Genomic DNA, 24,066 nt, shown 5'->3' with positions numbered 1-24,066 from the left:
GTAGGAGGGAGTGGTTCTGCCCTAGGAGGGGCTGGTGGCCCAGGTGTGGCCTGGCTGTGCCTCCTTCCTGTGTCGCCACTCCGTCTGGAGCCAGAGCCTGGAAGACCTTGGAGGACCTCATCTTTCACCATGGCTTTAGGTAAGTTCTTTCTGCGTCTATTTTTCTATCTGTAACATGGGAATGAAAAGTGTTTAACCAATGCTTTCAGACTCTGAAGAGCAAGCTTCAAGGGGAATGCCACAGGCATGGAGCTCCTGGCCTGTCTGAGAGACCTGGCCACCATGCAGACAACAGCCACCATGGGGAGACTGTGCAGATGTTCTGAGGCAGGGGCTGCAAACCCCATGCATGCTGTGAGGAGGCGGCCCAAGGAAGCATGCATGCACGAGAAAATAATCATGAAGCCCTTGGAGCCCATTGGTCACTTCCTAGTGTCAATAGAGAGGTGGAAAACTGGAGAAATGCTTCTGTAAATCATGAGAAAGAACACTGTGAGCTCAATGAGAAATACTAATATAATCTGGTCCTCAGCCATAGATCTGAGGGGTAATAGAGAAGGGCAGGGACTGTGTAGAATTAGGGGCTGTCACTAGTCAGTACAAGCACGTGGCTGTCCCATGAGAACGCAGGCCCAAGTGGCCACAACTTCTCATTTTTCTTTTTTATTTTTTTTTTGGGGGGGCCACATCATGAAGCATGTGGGATCTTAGTTCCCTGACCGGGGATCAAACCCACAACCCCGCAGTGAAAGCATGGAGTCTTAACCACTGGACTGACGGGAAAGTCTCAGAACTTCCCAGTTTTCAAAAAGAATTGGATATTCTGATGTTGTGATGTATAGCATTGTGATTAAATGAAACAGGAGTAGTGGTGTTAGTCGCTCAGTCGTGTCTGACTCTGCGACTCCACAGACTGTAGCCCACCAGGCTCCTCTGTCCATGGGATTCTCCAGGCAAGAATACTGGAGTGGGGTGCCATTCCCTTCGCTAGAGGATCTTCCCGACCCAGGGATCGAACCCGGGTCTCCTGCATTGCAGGCAGATTCTTTACTGTTTGAGTTATAGGGAAGTCCCAAAATGAAACAATAAAGAAAGCAAATAAAATATTCAGTCTATGAGCTATTGGTTTGCAACTTCTGGTTAAAATACATATGGGGCAGAGAAAAGATATTAAAGTTGGTGGTCTGAAGATCCAATTTTTAATTCTAAGTTGGCCTCTAGGGGGTAACTTTTTTCTCCTTTCTGGATCTCACTTTCCTCAATGTCAAGAGGAGGCTGGCAAACTCAGGGTTTCAAGGACACAGTAATAACTAATGCTTCCATAGCGCTTGCTCCAGCTGGGTATTCCGCTGAACTATTTACATGGTTTAATCCTCCCCATAACCACATGAGAAAGGACTACTATGGTTCACATTTTCAGAAGAGGAAATTGGGCCCAGAAAGGTTAAGTAATTTGCTCAAAGCAAGACAGCCAGTATAAGGGAATGAGCTGGGCCTGACAGCAGACAGTCTGTTTCCAAACCACGGAATATACTCTAGGGGCACAGATACCAAATGTGATCATGGAGGGAGAAATGCTTGGTAAACCACAGCCAGGATTCCTGAAGCAGCCGACCTTCCCCCTTCCCCCAGAGGGTGTAACAGTCTCCAGTGGGCTGTGTGAAATAGCGCATGGTCTTGTGTATCTTTCACATGTGTAAAGGAAGATGCAACTCCCAGGAACAGACAGTGATACCCTATGAAGAAATCACTATGCTTATAAATGGTTCATGCCAAAATATTTTCACCTGGCACATAGTAGATGTTAAATTAAAACTTGGTGCTAAAGTATAACTTGGACTGGATTGAATTCAACAACAAATGTATGTGAACCCAGTAAAGATACTGTGATTCCTGGGAGGAGGAACCCACATTCTCTAACACCTGGAGCATAGGTGGTACCATTGATGCCAACCAGAGAGGACCCAGAGATAATCATGGTTTGACAGAAGAGCTGTAAAAGTGAGGAAAGAGACAAGGATGAAGATGGAACTGCCCTGCGTGCACTCTGTGTTACCCTGGACAAGCTATTTACTTCAGTGGGACTCTGTTTACACTGCTGACCTTATAGCTGATGCGTGTGAAGGAGGAGGAAGAGGAGGAGGAGGGGATGAAGATGATGACAGTGAAAAAGTAAATATTTTCTACAACTTAAGTCTGAAAACAATTTCAGGCTACCAGATGGTGACCATGTCTTGATTACATAGTTGGAGCAAGTCAAATATGAATGGCTTAATTGAAAATTAACTTTGTCTGAATGAAAGTGATTGAGTAACACTGTATCTGCTATAGTCTCTTTTCTTGAGTGGAAGACTTCCCACGGTTTTGGAGTACTCTAGCATGCTTTACCTACCTGTCTATTCATGTAATAAAATGGACAGTATCTCTGCTTCTAGGTTACTTGGCAAGGGACAATGATTAATATTTAATTGTGCCTGCAATTTGCAGCACTAGCTACCAGATGATGCCAGCACCTTCTGAAGTTTTCTTGTGTTAGTCACTCAGTCTTGTCTGACTCTGTGACTCCATGGACTGTACCTCGCCAGACTCCTCTGTCTATGGGATTTTCCAGGCAAGAATACTGGAGTGGGTTGCCAGTTTCCTTCTCCAGGGCATCTTCCTGTCCCAGGGATCGAACCTGGGTCTCCTGCACTGTAGGCAGATTCCTTACCATCTGAGCCACCAGGAAAGGTTTCTTAAGTGTGAGCAATCATCTGTTTTCCAGGAACTGAAATGTTCCCAGGATGCAAGGCTTTCACTGGGGCTTCTCCAGTGGCTCAGCAGGTAAAGAATCTGCCTGCCATGCAGGAGACACAGGAGATGCAGATTTGATCCCTGGGTCGGGAAGATCCCCTGGAGAAGAAAATGAAAATTCATTCCAGTACTTGGAGCCTGGCGGACTATAGTCGAATAAGTAAAAAATGGTTGGATGAGACTAAGCACAGGGATTTAAGTACTGAAACCAAGAATATCCTGAAAAAACTAGGGGAATTGGCCATTCTAGTCCATAACCAGGTAAAGAGGTTTGTCTTTAATCTATGTAAGGTTTTAGAATCATCCTTTCTTTACTAGCAAAAAAAAACCTAATATTTTCAAACAGTTAAAGAATAAATCATTGCTCTGTATGATGTGAGTTCAAACACACAGGGAACAGTATAAGAACAAATATAATTCTTGTTCCTGTTAACTATGCGATGAAGCAGAGAGGAAAAGACGTCACCTGCTTCTCTAGTAGGACTGCAGTGTGGAGGCATTGGGTTCAAATCTTGGCTCAACCAAGATCTGGGGCAAGTGATCTAATTTGGCTGAGCCTTGATTTTTTTATTCTACAAAGTGAGTATATCCCCATCTTGAGAGCGTATCTCTCAAAGTGTATCTGTACCCACCTTGCTCAACTGTTGTGTGTGTGTGTGTGCTCAGTCACTCAGTTGTGTCTGTTTCTTCGTGACCCCATGGACTGTAGCCCACTAGGTTCCTCTGTCCACAGGATTTTCCAGGCAAGAATACTACCAGCACTTGGGCTTCCCTGCTGCCTCAGTTGGTAAAGAATCCACCTGCAATGCAGGAGACCTGGGTTCGATCCCTGGGTTGGGAAGATCTCCTGGAGAAGGAAATGACAACCTACTGGGAAATCCCATGGACAGAGGATCCTGGCAGGCTACAGTCCATGGGGTTACAAGTGTCAGACACGATTTAGCAACTAAATCACCACCAAACAAGACCTGTATAAAAGAGCAGAACACAGAGGCCAAAGCACTGCAGGCGAGAAACAGAGTTGCCCCCCACTCCATGTTCTTGTCTCCTCGCCCCTCACCCTGTCTGCAGAGACCTAATCTATCATCAAAGCCCAGAAGGCAAGAGCAAACCAGTACCTTGGAAAACAGGAAGAAAACTTAGATAAATAGTGGCGTTCAATGCCGATCCATATCAAACCCAGAAACTGCTGGAACAGAGATCATCTTGGAAAACTCTGAACCTCAGAAAGGACTCATGGTGAGTTTACCATTCGTATCTGGTGATAAGGTCCACATGGGATCTCACTGATAAGATGGCTCCTTATGTCAACCTCGCAAACAAAGAATAAATCACAGTGATCCTTGAGACTGACCAAATTGCCCAAATGGCATCCTGTTATCTCACTGGCGCGTATCTTCTCAAAGCTGGGAGACCATCAGATTCCAGACCTCAGGCTACATGAACATCCCTTCAGAGAATTTTTCACTGGTGGGGTATAAGAAGGACTCCATCAGAAAAGGACTTCCAGGCTTTTGATTTAGGATAAGGGCTGAAGGTCAATCTGCTATAACTGCTTCCTGTGGGACAGGGGTGACATGGGGATAAGATAAGAAAAGGCTGGAATGTGGGTCAAGGGGATTTGTGTGGGGTTGAAGTTTTTGATAATCTGAGTGAGTCAGAAGTAGCTCATGGATAGTTCAGTTGGTGAAGGCTTGTAAACAATCCTGAAGAAATTTTTAAGAAAGACACATTAATCTTGGGCTGAAAGTTAGAAAAAGGGTTAAATAGAAGGAGAGGGCCTAGAAAAGGTAGGACCAGGGCATCCAATTCCAATTGCTTAACCAGTTTTCCCATGAATTACTGAGGTGTTGGCATATTCTCGAGGCCCTATTTGTCAGATTTCTTGCTGCTTCCTTTACAAAACCTGATGTATTGGTGTAGAAGCATCAGTCTTCCTCCAAAAATAGGCATAGGCCTCCTTTTTCTGCTATGAGGAGGTCAAATCCTCTTCTGTTTTGGAGGATCACAGCTGCCAGGGAATCTAGCTGGCTTTGGATAGTGATAAGGCTGTTAGGTATTTCTTCTAGGCTGTGAGTGAGGTCTTTAGAAAGGTTTTGATAATAAGTTAAAGAAGCTGTGAGTCCTGCAGTCCCTGTCCCAATCCCAGCGGCTATTCCTAAACTGATTAACAGAGAAATGAACTGAATTTCCAGTCTGGGTCGGTTATGAGTTAGTGGGATAGGAAGGGTCCGATTGTTAGGAGAAAGAGAAATATCTGGGGCCAGATATACCAGGGTGCATGTTCCTGTCCAGTTAGCGGGAAGACATAAATAAGCAGTGGTTCCACATAGGAAAAATATTCCAGGAATAAGAAGACAACAGCTGAAATTGATAGCAAATAGGAGTTTTTCTGGGAACTTGTTAGGAGTCTCTGAAACTGACAGTGAACTTGCCAGTGTAACCCCTTCAAGAGGAGTATTTACACCATATGCAGAAGGGAGTCTCCCTGACAAAGTAAGAGAATGTCCTGCAGTTCCTGAGACATGATAGACAGATTGGCCTGAAAGGAAGGAGAGATGTGAAGTGTGATCACAGAGGTGTGGCGGTATAATTCCTAGTTGGGGGTAAGAATTGTCTATAGAGTTTTGTCTGGAAAAACAGAAAGGAGCCTGTTGTTGTAGACAAACATCAGAAGTGGTGGGTGTTGAGGAGCAGTTACCAGGCTAGATCAGAGGGTGGGCTTGGGACAGTAACAGAGGCTTTGAATTTTGAGAGAAGGTCTCTCCCAAGAATAGGAGTGGGGCATTTGGGGAGTATGAGAAAATAATGGAAAAATGGGGTATCTTGAAGTGTGCAAGGTAGATGCTGGGTTATTCGTGGTGTAGATATGAAACCATCAACCCCTATAACAGAGAACTGAGAGACCTTGATTTTTCCGGAGTAGGCAGGCATAGCAGACTGAATGGCCCCTGTGTCAATGAGAAAGGAGATCAGCTTACCTGCCACTGTAAGAGTTACCCTGGGCTCCATAGAGGTGATGAGAGTCGGAGCATGGGGCCCTGGGCACCTTCAGTCTTCAGCGGTGAGTCTGAGGAGGTTGGGCAGAACTGGGTCAGAGCACTCCTGCTCGGGACCAGGAGGGAATGTCCAGATCCCTAGAGGGGGATTTGGGCAGTCAACCTTCCAATGTCCCTTCCATGTCCAGCTGGGACATGGACCTGGAGGGGGCCTTGGCTTTAGGTATGAGCAGGCTCGGTGACCTTCTTTGCCGCATTTGAAGCAAGGCTCAGGTGGCTTCCTTTCTTTGTTGGTTAATGGAGGCTTGGAGCTATGTAGGGCAGTGGCTAAAAGGTGGTATTTGGCCTGATCTCTTTGGGCCTTCTCTAGCTTTGCCTGTTCTTCCCGGTTACTGAAAATCTGAAAGGCTAAATTTAAAAGGTCTCTTCTGCCTTTTTTAGTTTCTTTTGGATATCTGGGGGTGACTGGGAGATAAAATGGGTGTTAAAGACAGTGGTGCCCCCTGCTGAAGTGGGGTCTAATTTTGTATATTTTTGTAGGGCTTCCATCAACCTGGCTAGAAATTGTGCCAGGTTTTCATTCAGTCTTTGAGCTATTTCCTGGAGCTTATCAAAGGTGACAGCTTTATGCCCTGCCTCTTGAAGGCCCACAGTGAGGCAAGCAATCATATGATTACAGGCTGCTCATCTAGGTCTCTTGCCTGATAATCCCAGTTGGGGTCATCTTGGGGGACAGCCCTTGCCCCTAAGGGCTTAGTGTCTGTCCTGTGTATTGCATCAGCATGTGCCTGAGAGACTTGTTGCACTCGTTCCTTCTGTTCTGGGAGAGGAGTAGAGGAAAGGATGATGTAAATATCATGCCAGGTTAAGTCATAAGACTGGGTAAGACACTTGAATTCTTTTAATTATCAGGGTCTGAGGAGTTGACTCACTGGAAAAGACTCTGATGCTGGGAGGGATTGGGGGCAGGAGGAGAAGGGGACGGCAGAGAACGAGATGGCTGGATGGCATCACCAACTCGATGGACGTGAGTTTGAGTGAACTCCGGGAGTTGGTGATGGACACGGAGGCCTGGTGTGCTGTGATTCATGAGGTCACAAAGAGTCGGACACGACTGAGCGACTGAACTGAACTGAGGAGAAGGAGCCAAGATGCTTTTCAGTCTGAGACAGATCTGTAAGGGAGAATGGTACATGAACCCAAACAATACCTTCTGCTCCAGCTACTTCCGGTAAAGGGAGGAGTTGGGTAGGGGAAGGACAGCGGTCCTGCGGTGAAGTTTCCTGTTTAAAGTTGTTCGGGACCAGTATGGGAGGGGATCTAGGGAGGTTCAGGTAAAGCCTTGGGACCCTCAGGGTAGAGGGCGGGGCTGAGGTCTCAGAGCTTATCTCAGGCACAGTCTGGGAGGGGTGTTGGGAGCTGTGGCAGGTGGCCAAGGCCTGCTCTTGAGGAGGGAGGGAGGAGGGGACATAAGGTGGAGGTTGTGGAACTGGATCTGGAGCAGCTGCAAGGGGATTGGGAGCGATGGAGGGTGGCCTGTGGTCGGAAGGGTTGAAGGAAGAAGAAGCAAAATCTGAACAGGGGTCGTGAGACATTGTATTAGGAGGATGTGGCCCAGAGTGGCCGAAGAGTATTTGAGAAGCAGAACAGGATTCACACAGAGAGCGTCGAGAGCAGAGAGCCAATGAAACCTGAACATAAGGGATTTCTAACCACTTGCCAATGCAGCGGCAGAAGCTATCGAGGTCCAGAGAAAATTACACTCGGCCACTGGGACCTGTTATCAAGTCTGTATTGCAGCCAGACAGTGTTAGAATAGTAAATAAGTCTTCTTGGTCTTATCTCCCCTTGGAAGCCCAAGGCTTTTCGATTTCAGAGAAGGAATCCTAGAGGAGTAGATTTTGAGGGCTGGGATTGAGAATTTCCCATTGTGGCTGAATAGGGAGGTTAGCCAAGGGCGAGAGAAAGTGAGGAGAAAGGTCCGAGAGAAAAGGCATCCCTGTGCTCAGGACTTTCTCAGAGAGTAATTTAAAAAGACCCTGATGCTGGGAAAGATAAAAGGTGGGAGGAGAAGGGGACGATAGAGGATGAGATGATTGGATGGCATCACCGACTCAGTTGGTGATGGACGAGGCCTGGCACGCTGCAGACCATGGGGTCACAAAGAGTCGGACACGACTGAGCAACTGAACTGAACTGAACTGAATGATAGTCTGCTTTGAAATGGGCGTCCCCTATTTCAAGGTCAGATGGGGCACAAGGCCGAGGGCCCGAGGGCCTAGGGATCCTCCCGCCTAGGGCTAGGACTTGGAAATGAGGCAAGAGAGAGGATCCAAGAGAATGGGATTTCACTCACCCTTGTAATCAATGGATGAAATGTGGGCGGGTGTGTGGATGTCAGTCCAACAAGGCAAGTGGAAAGTCCCGTCCTGGAGCTCTTCTCAGTTTCTCAGCAAGGTCCAAGGGAGGGGACCATCAGAGGTGGGCTTGTGAGAGGAGCCCACCCAGTTGAGGTGAACCTTCTTTCCTGGGTTTTGGCACCAGAATGGAAGGCACGTGCAGAGAAAAAGAGAGCGAGCTGGCGGTCAGGCAAGAAAAGGGAAATTTATCAGAGGGAAAAGAGAGGGTGACTGGAGAACCAGTATCCTTCCTTTCTGACAGAGTCCTTCTTATACCCCGCCAGTCTCTCTGAAGCGATGGTCACGTAGTTGGAGGTCTGGAATCTAGTGGTCTCACAGCTTTGAGAAGATAGGCACCAGTGAGATAAGAGGATGCCATTTGGGCAATTTGGTCATTCTCAAGGATCACTGTGATTTATTCTTTGTTTGCGAGGTCGACATAACGAGCCATCTTCTCAGTGAGACCCTACGTGGACCCTATCATCTGGGAGGAGAACAGGCTTCTTATAAATCAGCAATCAGCCACAGTTGGCTTTATGCACAATCTCCCGACCTTCACCAACTGGTCACTGTGAGGGCTGCAGTTTGGTGGATAGAGATGCTCAGGAGAACACTTGTCTCCAAACCTGACCTGCTGCTCTTGTTTTTTTGTTGCTTAGTCTCTCAGTCATGTCTGACTCTTTGGAACCCCATGGACTGGAGCCCTCCAGGCTCCTTTGTCCATGGGACTTCTCAGGCAAAAATACTGGAGTGGGTTGCTATTTCCTTCGCCAGGTGATTATCCCATCCCAGGGATTGAACCCACATCTCCTGCATTGGCAGGTAGGGTCTTTACCATTGAGCCACCTGGGAAGCCCGACCTGCTGCTATAGGGAGCTTCTTCTAATCAGCTACCATAATTGGTTAAAATTAACTTGGCTGCCTGGCAGGGCCGGGTAGGTGGAGACTGACCAAGAGGACAGCAGATTACACTATGGGGACTTGTTTTTCTCGTCCTTTTCCTCCGCTTTTACTCATCTCTTGGAGAGAGTAACCGGAGTCTTTGTTCTATTATCTTAGGAAAACTTTACAAGGTTTGGACAGTAGTGCTGACTGTATGGTGTATGCACTGTACCACTCAGGCATTCAAGAATTAACTGAAGATTTGAAATATGAGATTAAGTCAAAGGTCCACACCTGAACACCTAAAGCCAGCAGCTTAAATGTTTCCCAAGAGTCCTTGGATTGACATCAAAAACAACTCCAGGAGACACAGCTGAAAATTCGCATCAAGATTCATTGATATTTCCTGATAAACTGGACTCGTCAGTAAGCATCCCTTTTTGCACTTCCCATGCAGCGCTAGTAGTAAAGAACCTGACTGCCAATGCAGGAGACATAGAGACAGGGGTTTGATCCTTGGGTTGGGAAGATGCCCTGGAGGAAGGCATAGCAGCCCACTCCAATATTCTTGCCTGGAGAATCCCATGGTCAGAGGAGCCTGGAGGGCTACAATCCACAGGGTTGCAAAGAGTTGGGCACAACTGAAGCAACTCAGCATGCACATTGCTTTTTTGCAAGGGGGACGGGACCCATGTGGCAAGCCATTTGGGCTAAAGAGGAGGAAGACTGGAGTCGGGAAATATGAAGACAATTTCTCTCTAGAAAGACTCAAGAGCTGTCAAATCTCCCTGTACCTTTAGGGTGCAGGAGACAGCAAGATCCCATCTCTTCCCCAACTTATTCAGTGAGATGGATAGGTTGAAATCATCCATGGTGGGCATATATACCCAAGAAGTTGGCCAATGCTACAAGTCAGAAGAACACCTTTGGAGATTCTGCTGTTAACACCCACTGCCAAGATCTGTGTCACCCCATTGTTTCAGCTCCAGTCACCCCCAAGCTCAGTCCAACTCTGATCCATCTGGACACTATTCCTAGGTTGATTTTAATAAGACAAATCTGACACTGTCACCCTCTGATTCAGTTTCCTTTTAGATAAATGCCCTGCTCCTTGGAGAGGAATTAAAAGTCCTTCCTTCTCTGACTCTTGCTCAACTTTTCAACCACTTCTATCAGGCAGACTCGTGGGGCTCAGGGCCAGAGAAGGACACAGTTTGTACTTTATCTCCCACTGAGTAGGAGAGACCCACCCCACCTTAAACAACCCAGGTTTGGACTGGGACCTTGGAACACTGGGAATGAACAGAAATGGAGCAGCCTGCACAGTTCCTGAAACCCAGTTCTGAGTCATCTCAAGCCCTATTTGGGTGAAGTTACCTGGGGCTGCAGTGCTCTTGACCTTGGTGCCCAGCAGAAGCGCCAAGTTCCATCCCATGTCTGGGGAGATCCCACATATCGCAGAGCAACTAAGCTCATGCACCATGAACACTGAACCCGAGCTCTAGAGCCCAGGAGTTGCAACTACTGAAGCCTGGGTGCCCTAGAGCCCGTGCTCTGCAATAAGAGAAGCCACCGCTATGAGAACCCCATGCCTCACAACTAGAGAGTAGCCCCTGCTCTCTGCAACTAAAGAAAAACCCACTCAGCAACGAAGACCCAGCCCAGCCAAAAATAAATAAATAAGTTATTTTTTAAAACATACTATTTTAACCATATTTAACTGTATACTTCAGTAGCACTAAGTATATTCATTCCAAAAAATTGTCCCATGCTTCATCATAGTCAACACCCTCCCTAGACCCCCTGATCCAGACAACTGAGAATTTTATCATTATAGTTTTACCTTTTCTAGAATTTTATATACATGAAATGATACAGTACATTGTCTTTTGTACTTAATTTTTTCATTCATCACCAAGTTTTGGAGATTCATCCATGTTGCTGCATGTATCAATGTTTTGCTCCTTTTTATTGCCCAGCAGTGTATCAGAGGATAGGGCTTCCCAGGCGGCTCAGTGGTAAAGAACCCACCTGCCAAAGCAGGAGAAACGACTCTGATCCCTGGGTCAGGAAAATCCCCTGGAGAAGGAAATGGTAACCCACTCTAGTATTTTTGCTGGGAAATCCCATGGATTGAGGAGCCTGATGGGCTACAGTCCATGGGGTTGCAAAGAGTCGGACATGACTTAGTGGCTAAACAACAACAACAATATCATAGGATAACTACAGTTTGTCCACTCATCCACTGATGAACATTTGGATTGTTTTCGGATTTGGGCTGTTAAGAATACGTGGCTGTGAATAATGTTGCTATAAATATTTGCATACAAAAAAAATGAAGTGTCTCTGAGGGCATACATTACCCAGAGTCTCAAATGATCCCACAGTTTTTGCTACAGTGTCCAACAGTTAATAAAAATAATCAGCATATGCAAGACAATATGTGCAACAGATAAAAAGGGACAATAGAAGGAAACCCAGCAGGGATTCAAATGATAGCGTCAACTGGAGCAGCCTTTGTAAGAACCTGAACGAATAACAGGATCGAAGGTATAAAAGACAAGATTGCAACTTTTGGCAGAGAACTAGAAACTCTACAAAAAAAAGGAAGCAACTAGAAATCCTAGAACTGAAAAATGCCATTAACTGAAACTGAGAAAGAATTCACATGTATAAGATACTTCCTATGTGGGCAGACTGCCCTGAACACTTTACAGTCATCCACAATGAAGATTCACCCGTGTGGTCTCCGTGGAGCCCGTCTCGTGTCACTCTTAGGACATGGATTTCGCCTGAATGTCCTGTTTCCCTTGAAGTGGGTCTTAGTTATTTCTGTTGTCACTGGAGGCTAGCAGGGCAGGGCTTGGCCCGTAGCAGGCACCAGTTACAGCGGTGCTATCTGGAGCTGGGAGGGAAGCTCAGGGTGCTGACAGGGGTGGCAGAGTCCACTCTGTGGCATGGTCATTAACCTCAACTCAGGAAGCGGAGTGAAGGCTGAGCACCAGAAGCGAGACTACATGTAGTCAGAGATGCCGGTAAGGGGTGGCTTCCCAGGTGGTGCTGGAGGTAAAGAACCCTCCTGCCAATGCAGGAGACGTAAACGACGCAGGTTTGATCCCTGGGTTGGGGAGATCCCTGGAGGAAGGCATGACAGCCCACTCCAGTATTCTTGCCTCGGAAATCCCACAGACAGAGTAGCCTGGCGGGCTACAGTCCATGGGTTCGCAAAGAGTCGGGTCACAACTGAGCAACCAACACACACATGGATAAGGAAACAGATCCAGAGAGCCCTGGCTCATTTCCTGGGAGCCCCAGTCCGAAGTGACTTCACTGCCCAGCCCCAGGGACTCCTACCCCCCTGCCCAGAAAGGGCCTACGTGCTGTTTTGTTCCACTCAGGGAGGTGACACAATTTTTGCAGAAATGTTGCATTTGCTCTGAAAGAAGAGCTCTTTAAAGATCTGAGAATGTTCATTTGCAAACTTCCTCTTTAAAAAAAAAACGTTTTTATCAAGGTATAACTGACTTATGAGGTACAAATGACATAGGAAATGGCAACCCACTCTAGTATTCTTGCCTGGGAAATCCTATGGACAGAGGAGCCAGGCGGGCTACAGTCTTTGGGTCGCACAACAGTTGGACATAACTCAGTGAGTAAACAGCAACAATTGATGTATTACGTTAAGTGAGTTTCAGATGTACAACACAGTAATACAATTAATTTTTTGCTTTTGCTCGTGATGAGAACTTTTAAGATCCACTCTCCTAGTAACTTTCAAATATGCCATGCAGCCTTCCTTTTTCACAGATCTTACCCTCATTTGAACACAACCTCTGATGGGTTGGCTGAAAATAAAGTCAGACTCCTCAAGATCTGCAGCTGTAATAGGGTGTCCCTTGGGTGGGAACAAGGAGACCTGGATTTTTGGCTGTATCTTGCCATGGACGAGCTGTGTGACCTTGGAAAGATGTCTTCCCTTCTCTGGGTCTTCTTCAGAAACAAGGATGGGGTGAGGCAGGATGATGCTGAGTGCCCATCAAGTTCTCAAATGCCACAATCTATTCCTCTGCACTAGAGGTCCATCCTCCTACCATTGAGATCATGTAGGACCCGCTTCAACTCTTCTCTGTCCATGAAGAGGAATATACTTTCCTTTTCCCTAAGTGACTAGAATGTAGTAAGAAAGGAAGTTAATGTTTCTGAGTGCCCACTCTGACCCAGAGCTTTCACCCTCCAATCAACCAGTGTCTCTCCTACCCTCCATTTCCTCCTCCCTTCCCACATTCCTTTGTTCCTTCCTCCCTCTCACACTTTCTTCTCTCCCTGTACCCATAAGGACGACACAATCGACCTCATTCTGAGTATGAAGGGGTAGAAGCAGAGACCCAAACAAACGATTTGTTCCAAGTCACACAGGTGGCAAACAGCACGTGCTAGAGGCAGATTTTGGATTCATTTCCATCCCAAATGGTATGTGGAGTTCATCCCATTTTCCCAAGACTCTAACTTCAAAGACATGGATAACAGGAATAGAGTTGGTTTCAAAGTCCGCTCTCAGGAAGTTTACTCTAGAACAGGAGAAAGCAAGCCTCATGCCAAATCCAGCCACCACCTGTTTTATAAATAAAGTTGCCCTGGAACCCAATTAGCTTGTGGGTTTGCAGATTGGCTGGGCTTCCCCAGTGGCTCAGTGGGGAAAAATCTGTCTGCCAATACAGGAAACATGGGTTTGATCCCTGGGTCAAGAAAGTCCTCTGGAGGAGGAGATGGCAACCCGCTCCAGTATGCTTGCCTGGAGAATCCCATGGACAGAGGAGCCTGGTGGGCTACAGTCCATGTAAAGAGTCAGACACGACTTAGTGACTGCACACAAGCACACATTACAGATTGTCTAAGATTACTTTTCAACTATGACAGTCGAGTTGAGTAATAATGACGTGTGGACCCAGAAATCCTAAAACGTTTGCTATCTGATCTTTGTCTGATAGAGTATTTGCCAGTCCCTGGTCCAAGGTCCAGCAAGGCTGTCCCTCTTTCAAAGAACACCAAATGGCCCAAGTCTCTGATGTGCACTGGGAACCCTGCCACTTGGCTTCTTACAAGAGGGGGACATTTCTACTCACATTTGGTTTTTCAAAGCCTCAGGATACCTGTCAGGCAGATGAGGGGCTTGGGTTTTCATTGTGCCCTTCTTCCCAGGAACTGGGTGAAGGGGAAATAGAAATCTCGATTTTGGGGAAATTGCACAGAGGAAAAGGGGAGGGAATGGGTTACGACATCCCATTGCGACACTCGGCAGGGTTGAAAGTGACAACAGCAAGGTTTCTCGTTTTGGAAATGTGCAGGCGTTTCCGTTCATTTTCGTGGGACAGGCGCCCGCAGCCCAGCTGGGTGAGCGACTCTTTTCTTTATAAGCAGCTCCTCTAGGTCCGAAATGGCAGTCTACCATAGCCTCGAGGTCACAGGATGGACATCTACATCCACGGTTACCTAATCTGTCTCCTCCTCTTCCTGTTCCATTCAGAAACAGCCTGCCACCCCTTGGGAAAGAGACCCTGCGAGATGCAAGCCTTCAGGTAAGGCTGACCCCAAGGAAGTGGGGCTGGAGGGATAGAAAAGCAACAGAGGACACAGCCGTCTGGGGCTGCCCTGGATTTGGGCTTGAAAGTGAAGTGAAGAAGTGAAGCCGCTCAGTCGTGTCCGACTCTTTGCGACCCCATGGGCTGTAGCCTACCAGGTTCCTCTGTCCATGGGATTTTCCAGGCAAGAATACTGGAGTGGGTTGCCCTTTCCTTCTCCAGGAGATCTTCCCCACCCAGGGATTGAACCTGGGTCTCCTGCATTGCGGGCAGACGCTTTACCGTCTGAGCCATTAAGCATCATCCCTTAATATTTAAGGTTAGGGTTAGCTGCCTAAGGCTACCTAACTAAGGTTGGCTGCCACATCCTTGATTTTCGGCATTTGTGTTTAAAAATCTCCCAGATGTACAAAGCATGGCTGGAAGAAGCCTGACTTACTCGCCCAGGGGCTCAGGCATCTTGGTGACAGAAACGTGCCCGGGAGCCATGCTGGGGCTGAAGCCTGGCAGAGTGCTCTGGACAAAGAAACAGAGAGGGCACTGTGGACAGGACACGGTCCAGAGTTCCAGACTGATGGTTAACAATGCCTGATTGTGTTGGTACATCAGAGGGTCCAGCTCCCCTGGGGCCTCAGTTTCCCCATCTGTGACCTGGGTTGACTTCTAACCCTACGTGCATAACAAGGTTGTGAAAGCCAAAGGCACAGATAACGTTGTGACAGTGTTTGTGAGCAGTAAAGCATCTGAAAACTATTGTGGTGGACAGGGCTTTCTGTCGTGTCTGACTCTCAGCAACCCTATGGACTGCAGCCCATCAGGCTCCTGAAAATTATTACGATTATTAAAAACTGTGTCAGGAATGTGGTGAGGTGTCACCATCCCTGTTGTAAAAATAGCAGGCTGTGATGGTGATAAAAACAGAGCGCTGTCTTCATGTGGCCTCTGGGCTCTGATGTCCCAGGACTTGTCGGGATGACCTCACCCTCCAGCTCTCAAAACACTGTCTCACAAAACACTGTCACAGTGTTATCCATGCCTTTGGCTTTCACAACCTTGTAATGAACATAGGGTTAGAATTCACCCAGGTCACAGATGGGGAAACTGAGCCCCCAGGGGAGCTGGACCCTCTGATGTACCAACACAATCAGGTGTTGTTAACCATCAGTCTGGAACTCTGGGCTGTGTCTTGTCCACAGTGCCCTTCTCTGTTTCTTTGCCCGGAGTTTCTCTCGCCTGAGGCTACAGGCTGGGGTTCTGCGTGCCTGTGTGGGTCCCAGAGAAGCCCTCCCCCTCCCAGGGGTCTGCCTCGACCTCCCATTGGCTATGATCTCCAGAAGTTACCACTGGAGACCTCTAGAAAGGAACGTTTAATCCCTTCAGATGGAATTCAACTCATCCAGGACCTTAGAATAGTCATGAAAGGTCAAATGCTCATTCCAGCCAAGAACTTTATGGATTGACTGACCCCCTCTCGTTGAGCTCATGGGCTCTTCAAGGTCACCTGATGAGATGGGTGTTGCCAGCCCCCTTTCACAGGTGAGGAGATGAGGCACAGGTCCAAGGTCATGCTGGGGGATGGAGGCAGCATAGAGTGAAGTGTCCACGTCCTGGCGGGGCCCTGTTACTCCATCTCACAGCTACAAGCCCTGCTCTCAGACAGAGAGGCCCTTCACCAAGAAGAAAAAACAGGGGGCCAGAAACAGGCCACAGGGTGAACTGGAAGGGAAGCTGTCTTGCCAATAGGGAAAAGACTTTGGGGACAAGTCTTCATGGTCTAAGGGTTGGAGTGAATTAGCTGCAATGGGGCCTGACCCTTGAAGCTTCCAGTTCTGTGCTGTGGGGGCCACTAATCTCAGATGACTCTTTAGATTTACATTTAAATTCATAAACATACAAGAAAATAAAAAATCCGGGACTTTTACTGGTGGCTCAGTGTTTAAGACTCTGTGCTTCAATGCAAGGGGTGCAGGTTTGATCCATGGTCAGGGAACTAAGAGTCCCACATGCTGCGTGACAAGAAAGAAAAAATTAGAAAATATGTGGATCCTCAATCACACCACATTTCAAGAGCTCAATAGCTGCACGTCTCAACAGCTGCAAGTGATTGATGGCTACCATATTGGGTGGTGCAGACAAAGAACATGTCTATACCCAGGAAGTTTATTAATGGTCCTAAACTAGAGTCTGCTTTGCTGAAGTAGGAGGTGGCTGCTTGGAAGCCGAGGAGCAAGGTGAGAAGACGGGTAGAAGGCAGGCACGTGGCCTGCCAGATCTGGGATTTGGGTCTGTCTCTTAACCAGTGTGGACCTCAGTCTTCACATCCATGCTATGGGTGTGTTTAATTCCACACCCCTGGGAGAAGACTGAACACACTCTGGGGAATACAGAGAAGGGGTTGGGCACACAGCAGCTGTTCACTATAGCTGGGTCCTTCTGTTTTTTCAGGATCTGGGATGTCAACCAGAAGATCTTCTACCTGAGGAATAACCAACTAGTTGCTGGATACTTGCAAGGACCAAATACTAAACTAGAAGGTGAGTGGTGGCCAGGAAGGTCAATGCTGAGTGGGCACCGGTCACTTTGCCCAGGGCTCTGCAGCATTGTGACTTGACCCTGGGAATTTTAGGTACCATGTCTTAATCCCTGTTGGTCCTTTGTGGCCACGTTTGAAGCTAGAGAGGCCTGGCCACTGAAGGACACATATGAGGGGAACCTCAGGAAGATAAAGAGGGAAGAGCCTAGGTTGGGAGCCACCACCTACAGACACCGTGATCCCCAGGCCACAAATGGGAGGGCAGGGCCCAGAAGGCAAGACCAGCCTTTTTCTTCCTCCAGTGCCTAGGAAGCCCATGTTTCTGTGTCTAGGAAGCCCATGTTTCTGTGTGTTCAAACTCTCACTCCCACCTAAAACTAATACTCCATCCACAGGCTGGGTTATATCCCTTAATCTTGGACACCACATTGAGTCATGTTCCAGATGCATGTCAACCTGGATGAATTTGAACAAGGTTCAGTCACTCTGTTCCTTGGTTTTCCCCTTAGTAAGAGGAGGGCAATTGGATGATAGGATGTGGGTTTCATCCAGCGCCAGCCCTCTGGGATGTTTTCACATCCTTGCTGGCTGGTTTGGTATTGTAGAATAGCGTGATCCCCATTCTGGTTCTCTGCCCCTTCCTCACCCTAAAAGGGCGTGAGACCCTCTTTTCCTGTGCTCTGGTACCTCTCCAAATAAGGATGTTAAAGCACAGAGAAACTGAGGTCTTCACTCCCAATGAGTGCATGGAGACCACCAAGGGGAAAAAATGGGTTCAAACCCAGCCAGCCTTCTGTGGACCAAGCACTGGGGCCCCACTCATGCTATTGTGTACTTGACCAGCATACCTGTGTACCTAGAGCACAGGGGTCCTGGGGAAGGTGGTGTGTGCATGTGCTCAGTCATGTCCGACTCTTGTGACCCCATAGACTGTAGCTCACCAGGCTTCTCTGTCCATGGGATTTTCCAGGCAAGAATACTGGAGTGGGTTGCCATTTGCTCCTCCAGGGGATCTTCCTGACCCAGGGATAAAACCCTTGTCTCTTGCGTTACTGCATTGGCAGGTGGATTCTTTACCACTGAGCCACCTGGAAGCCCAGGGAAAGAAGGGAAGGGTAGCAATCACTTGGAGCAGAATTTAGGTGCCTTGGTCCTTGAGGAGTAGCTAGATAGTATGCTTGGTTTGATCTTCTGTTTGGATCCTGACCAAGACGATGGGGCCTCACTGTCCTTCTGAGCTTGGGGTTTTAATCTGCTTGTTTTTTTAGTTGCTAAGTTGTATTTGACTCTTTCACAACCCCATGGATGGTAGCCTGCCAGGTTCCTCTGTCCATGGATTGCCTAGGCAAGAATACTGGAGTAGGTTGCCATTTCCTTCTCCAGGGGATCTTCCCGATGTAGGCATCAAACTCTTGTCTCCTGCATTACAAAAGTATTCTTTACCACTGAGCCACCAGGGAAGCCCAGGATTTTAGTTAGGGGGACAGAAAAGTCCCCAGGGAGAGTCCAGCCTGCTGTGTCTTCTTCATCTTTGCCTCCTCTTCTCTACAACCTGAACTTCCCCTTTGTTCTTCCCCAGAGAAGATAGATGTGGTACCCATCGAACCTCATACTATGTTCCTGGGGATCCATGGTGGGAAGCTGTGCCTGGCCTGTGTCAAATCCGGAGATGAGATCAAGCTCAAGTTAGAGGTAAAGACCTGCATCAGACAACAACCTCCGCCAAACTCAGTGGCTTAAAACAAGCACAGTGTGTCCTTTCTCATGATTCTGTGGGTTGACTAGGATCAGCTGGGTAGATCTGTGCCCCATGGTGTAGCTGAGTTCCCTCCTGCAGCCACATTCAGCAGGGAGTTTGGCTGGGGCTCATCCTCCAGGTTTTCATTCCACACAGTTTCTCGCTGATTTCAGTTGTCAGCTTGAGCTTCCTTACAGCGTAGCAGTTGGTTTCCAAGAGGGATAACTCCAAAAAGGCAAGCCTTAGTGTGCAAGCACTTATTAAACTTTTGTTTGTATCATACCATTAATGTCCAGTTAACTAAAGCTTGCCATGTGGCTAAGTCTAGCCTCAATGAGAGAGAGGATTACCAGGATGAGGACACCGGGAGGCATGGCTCCTTTGGGGACCTCAGTCTCTGTGTGTCACTCTCTTGCCTAAGGGCCACTAATCCACTTGGACTTGCCCTCTTCCAGTAAAGCCAACCTTTGGGACCATTCTTTTCCAGCCCTTATCTACTCAAATCCATGAGTTGGCATCCCCTCCAGGGCCTTGTGCGCCGGTGCAACATTAATGGGCTATCAGCCCTGGAAAAAGAGAACTTTCTATCAGGGGACTATTGGACAAAATCTTAACCCAAATGAGAGTGGCTGTAACTGTGGCATTGTCCTTTCTGTCCACTAGTGAACAGGCACTTTAGTGGAAAGTGACCACCTGCTTTGTGTTGAGTAGCAATGACCAGGATATTGTGAATAATATGGACTGCCATACCCTGCCCAGCTGCTGCACTCTCCCATCTCTCAGAGGGGCAGACGCAACAGAGTCCAGCCTCCACAGGCCTTGGCCTCTGTTGATGGTACCATGTGTTTACCAAACGTATTGACCCAAGGCTACAGTGGTCAAATGTCCCCAAATCAAGGTGTAAGCATGGGACAACCTCCTTGTGTCAGGCTGTCCTGAGACCAGGACACTTTTGCCAGGCCAGCATTTCCCCAGCACTTACTCTGGCAGCCAGATGGCCAGGTGGGCTGCAAGGACCTCTCTGCTCCTGTGCCCTCACTTGCTTCTTCTTGACCTCCAGGCCGTAAACATCACTGACTTGAACCAGAACAGGGAGCAGGACAAGCGCTTTGCCTTTATCCGCTCCGACAGCGGCCCCACCACCAGCTTCGAGTCGGCTGCCTGCCCCGGCTGGTTCCTCTGCACATCGCTGGAGGCCGACCAGCCTGTGGGCCTCACCAATATGCCCACAGAGGCCATCAAGGTCACCAAGTTCTACTTCCAGCAGGACTAGTCATGGTGCTCAGCCTTTCCTGTCCCCAGTCCCAGCACTCCAAGACTCCAGAGATGCCTGTCCAGCCTGCTTAGGGTCTCCCAGGTGTTATGGGGCTCAGCAGGGTGGCCTTGGCTGGGGGGATCTTCAGAAGGAGGTACAAGAGCCCTGGGAACAAGACTCCGTCTCCAACCTCCTCTGCTCACCTAGCCTCCCTCCACAAGGTCTTTCTAAAGTGCAGATGGAATCCCAGCCCTGCTCAAAGCCCTCGGGGAGGCCTGTGTCTTCAGGGTAAAGTCCACACCCTGTGGCCAACTCCAGTTCTGTCTCCTTTCTCACCCCAGATCCCCAGGCACTCACTTCCCTCCCCAGAAGCGGCTTCCATTTCCTGTTTTGCAAAGTGGTGCTACTCCAGGGGCAAGATTTTTAGGGTCTGTAGCAAAATGGGAAATAAGGATTTCTTGGTATCTTTTTCTTTTTTTAAATTTCTTAGTATCGTTTTGTTAAATTAAACCAACTTTGAAAGACAGTCTTTTATTTGGAAATGATGTCCTTTCTGGAAGGGAGTAGAATATTAAAATAGTCCCATGTTTAGGAAGTGATGTTGAAAGGAGGTGATAGCGTTTCCTTTTTTATCTCCTATTTTTGTGAAGCCCTAACCTGTACCTGGGTTGGGAAGATCCCCTGGAGAAGGGAATGGCAGCCCACTCCACTCTTCTTGTCTGGAAATTTCCATGGACAGAGGAGCCTGGCGGGCTACAGTCCATGTGGTTGCAAAGAGTCAGATACGACTGAGCAATTAATGCTTTCACTTTTCAACCTGTAACAATGAAAAGTTAGCATAATGCATTGGTCTCCTAGCTTTTTTTTTTTTTTTCTGGAATGTTCCTGAAAGTCTAGAACCTCTGGCCCAGGCCCTGAGCATGCCCTCCACTCCAGACCTCCTGCAGCTGCCTGCAGTGCTGACCCCTCCCCACCCTCTCATCAAAAGTCCCCCAGCCCCCAAGCCACACAAATGTGGCTTCTCCTGACCTCCCGGGAGGAATGAATCACTCCTTGACTATTTTAGCACTTCTGATTCCCTGAGACTTGTTTGGAAGTTATGGCCCTACTGTCTCCTCACCAGCCTGTGAGCCTCTGGAAGCAGCGACCGTGACCTCCCCCATCCCAGGTCTCCCCTGGGTCTGAGCACACAGCCTGGCCTCAGCAGGTGCTTAGTGAATGTGTGTTGTATGTGTTGAGTGGAAAACGTCCTGTTCTCTGTGACTTAAGCTTTGTTTTATGATAAAACCTTGAAAACTCACCATCTGTGGCCTTGCCAGGCTTGGGGCAAGAGAACTGGAAGTGGGGGTGGGGCAGGGACAGGTCTTTTAAACCCCTGGGGTGGGCCTGGCTACCTCTCCTGAGTCCCTTTCTCCTGGGGTCTCACTCTCCTTGGAGAACAGAAGAGCAGATCTCTCTGCTAGAAGGTTGCAGCACCATCATCCACAATAGCCCCCAACTAGAAACAACCCAATGCCTACCCCAGAAGAATGAACACATGGAGACTTCCCTGGTGGTCCAGTGGGTAAGACTTCCCACTTCCAGTGCATGGGGTCCAGGTTCCATCCCTGATCAGGGAACTAGATCCCACATGCTACAATGAAGATCGAGGACCCTGCATACCACAACTAAGACCCACTGCAGCCAAATAAATAAATAGATATAAAAATATTACAGAAAAGAGTTAACATGAAAATCATGTACACATAAAATGATTCATGTACATTCATACATGTATAGTCATTCACACATACTCAATTCATGTAAATCATGTACATTCATACACCTACATTCATTCATACACACTCAACAGCAAAGAAAATGGATAAACCAAAACTGGCTGTGGTCACAAGATGGGTGAAGCTTATAGACATCATGTGGGGTTTAAGAATCACAGAAGGATGCAGAGAGCACAATTTCATTTATATAAAGTTCAAAACAGGCAGATGGAGCGGTTGTGGGGAGAGCTGCAGAAAGAGTTGTGCCCACTAACAGCAGCAAGGATGCACAGCCTGAAAGCTGGGCAGTGGCCAGAGGGGCCAGGCAGCATTCTATCTCTTGGCATGGATGTGGTTGGGGGCTTTCTGAATGTATGGTATATTCACAGTTTTGAAATGTCTGAAAATAAAAAACCTTGCCCCCCACACCTCCATCCTGGTATGTTAAGGGAAGGGGGCATCTGGGAAATGGTGAGATTAACAGGTGAAGGACTTCCCTGGTGGCTCAATGGTAAAGAATCTGCCTGCCAATGCGGAAGACTTGGGTTCCATCCATGATCTAGGAAGATCCCACACACTGAAGAGTAACTAAACCCGAGAGCCACAGCGCTCTAGAGCGCTGGAGCCACACATACTAAGCCCATGTGGTGCAACCACTAGAGCCATCTCACCCTAGAGCCTGTGCTCTGCAACAAGAGAAGCCATCCCAATGAGAAGCCTGAGCACCGCAAATAGAGAGTAGGCCCCGCTTGCCACAACTAGAGAAAAGCCTGAGCAGCAACCAAGACCCAGCACAGCCAAAAATAAATAAACAAGATTACAAAAAACATTCACAGGTGCAGTGTTGAATTTGACCCCATGAGATGGAAATGAAGGATTATAAAAATGACGGTTTATCAAACATATCTTCACTAAATAGAGTTGGGCTAGCAAGGGGCGCTGTCTTTCCCTGGGACTAGGCTGACCTCTGGGCTTGGGTGAGGGATCCCTAGATTCAGACCCTGCTGGGTCCAGAGCCTGCTGTGTGATTTTGGTCAAGTTGCCTTTCTCCTTAGGCCTTCTTCCTCCTTGTCCCAGGAGAGTGTTGATTCAGATTAGGGTTTTCCAAACAGAGCCCCGTGCATGCCTCTCTGAGGTCCCTGGAAACAAAGTCTGTAGAGAGGAGGCTGAGAGGCTGGGCTCCAAACCTAGAACCCCACTCCCACCCAGCCCTCTGCTTCCCTAACTCAACTTCCCTGCAGGGCTTTTGAAAAGGAGATGTCAATGCTGAAAACAAAGGAAACCAAGTAGATGAAAGGCAACTAACTGGAGAAAATCTATAAGATCTTGTCTAGATGCTGGATCCTAAGATGATAATGAGGTTGCCCTACCTTAGCTTTCTCTTCCTCCTGTGTAACAAGGAAGGAACCTCATGATCCATGGGGATGATACAGGATGAAGTGAGACAATATGAGTGAAATTCTGTATGTGACAAAAGTGTGAGTGTCGCGATATTTTCAATCATGGTAAAAGGAGTAAGTTCAAGGCAGAAGACTCTTCCAGGCCTAATGGTGACAATTATGTTAGTCACTCAGTTGGTCGGATTTTATGCAACCCCACAGACAATTGCCCATCAGGCTCCTCTGTCCATGGGATCCTCCAGGCAAGAATACTGGAGTGGGTTGCCATTTCCTTCTCCAGGGGATCTTCCTGACCCACAGATCGAACCCGGGTCTTCTGAATTACAGGCAGAGTCTTTACTCTCTGAGCCACCAGGGAAGCCCAGCAGCTCCCAAATGAGACTGCAGGTGCTATACCATGGACCACACTTTGAGCAACAAAGTTTTTTGTTTTTTTAAATATGCTTATACAAGTAACATAGTTTTAAAAAAATCATTTATTTGATTGTACTCAGTCTTGGTTATGGCATGCTGAATCTTTAGTTGCAGCATGTGGAATCTAGTTCCCTGAGCAGGGATCAAACCCTGGTCCTCTGCATTGGAAGCATGGAGTCTTAGCCACTGGACTACCAGGGAAGTCTCTGAAGTGTTCTTAAGAGAGGAAAAGCTTTAAGCCATCCTCATGCTGCTAGAATGCCAGATACACAGAACTTTTGCCTGTTTAGTTCCATGTTATAACCCAAGATGGGCTT

At 47.8% G+C, this 24,066-nt stretch overlaps 1 protein-coding gene across 3 annotated transcripts; it reads left to right on the top strand.

The window, feature by feature from the left end:
* Nucleotides 1–68: 68 nt before the first annotated feature.
* IL1RN (interleukin 1 receptor antagonist) lies at nt 69–21,478 on the top strand. Of its 3 annotated transcripts, none has more exons than XM_055400952.2 (5): nt 69–139; nt 14,598–14,649; nt 17,098–17,186; nt 18,765–18,877; nt 19,984–21,478. In XM_055400952.2, exons 1-5 carry the CDS (start codon nt 130–132, stop codon nt 20,194–20,196), a joined length of 477 nt encoding a protein of 158 aa, XP_055256927.1. In that variant the 5' UTR covers nt 69–129; the 3' UTR covers nt 20,197–21,478. The 3 variants fall into 3 exon arrangements, with proteins under 3 accessions (XP_055256927.1, XP_055256929.1, XP_055256928.1); XM_055400954.2 differs by lacking the exon at nt 69–139 and adding an exon at nt 14,390–14,464; XM_055400953.2 differs by lacking the exon at nt 69–139 and having other exon boundaries at nt 14,479–14,649.
* The last annotated feature ends 2,588 nt before the right edge of the window (nt 21,479–24,066 follow it).

The sequence above is a fragment of the Moschus berezovskii genome, chromosome 11 (assembly GCF_049115385.1).
Source record: "Moschus berezovskii isolate FMDL1 chromosome 11, NW_MosBer_1.0, whole genome shotgun sequence".
In the NCBI taxonomy this organism is placed as follows: Eukaryota; Metazoa; Chordata; class Mammalia; order Artiodactyla; family Moschidae; genus Moschus; species Moschus berezovskii.
The sequence above is the reverse complement of the archived record's forward strand: the minus strand, read 5'-3'. Positions and strand labels throughout refer to the sequence as shown.

Excerpts from the sequence above, each read along its gene's own strand:
- IL1RN (XM_055400953.2), top strand. The coding sequence starts at position 14,540 with ATGGACATCTACATCCACGGTTACCTAATCTGTCTCCTCCTCTTCCTG. Across the intron at positions 17,187-18,764 it reads ACCAAATACTAAACTAGAAG|AGAAGATAGATGTGGTACCC; the intron begins GTGAGTGGTGGC and ends GTTCTTCCCCAG. Across the intron at positions 18,878-19,983 it reads AGATCAAGCTCAAGTTAGAG|GCCGTAAACATCACTGACTT; the intron begins GTAAAGACCTGC and ends CTTGACCTCCAG.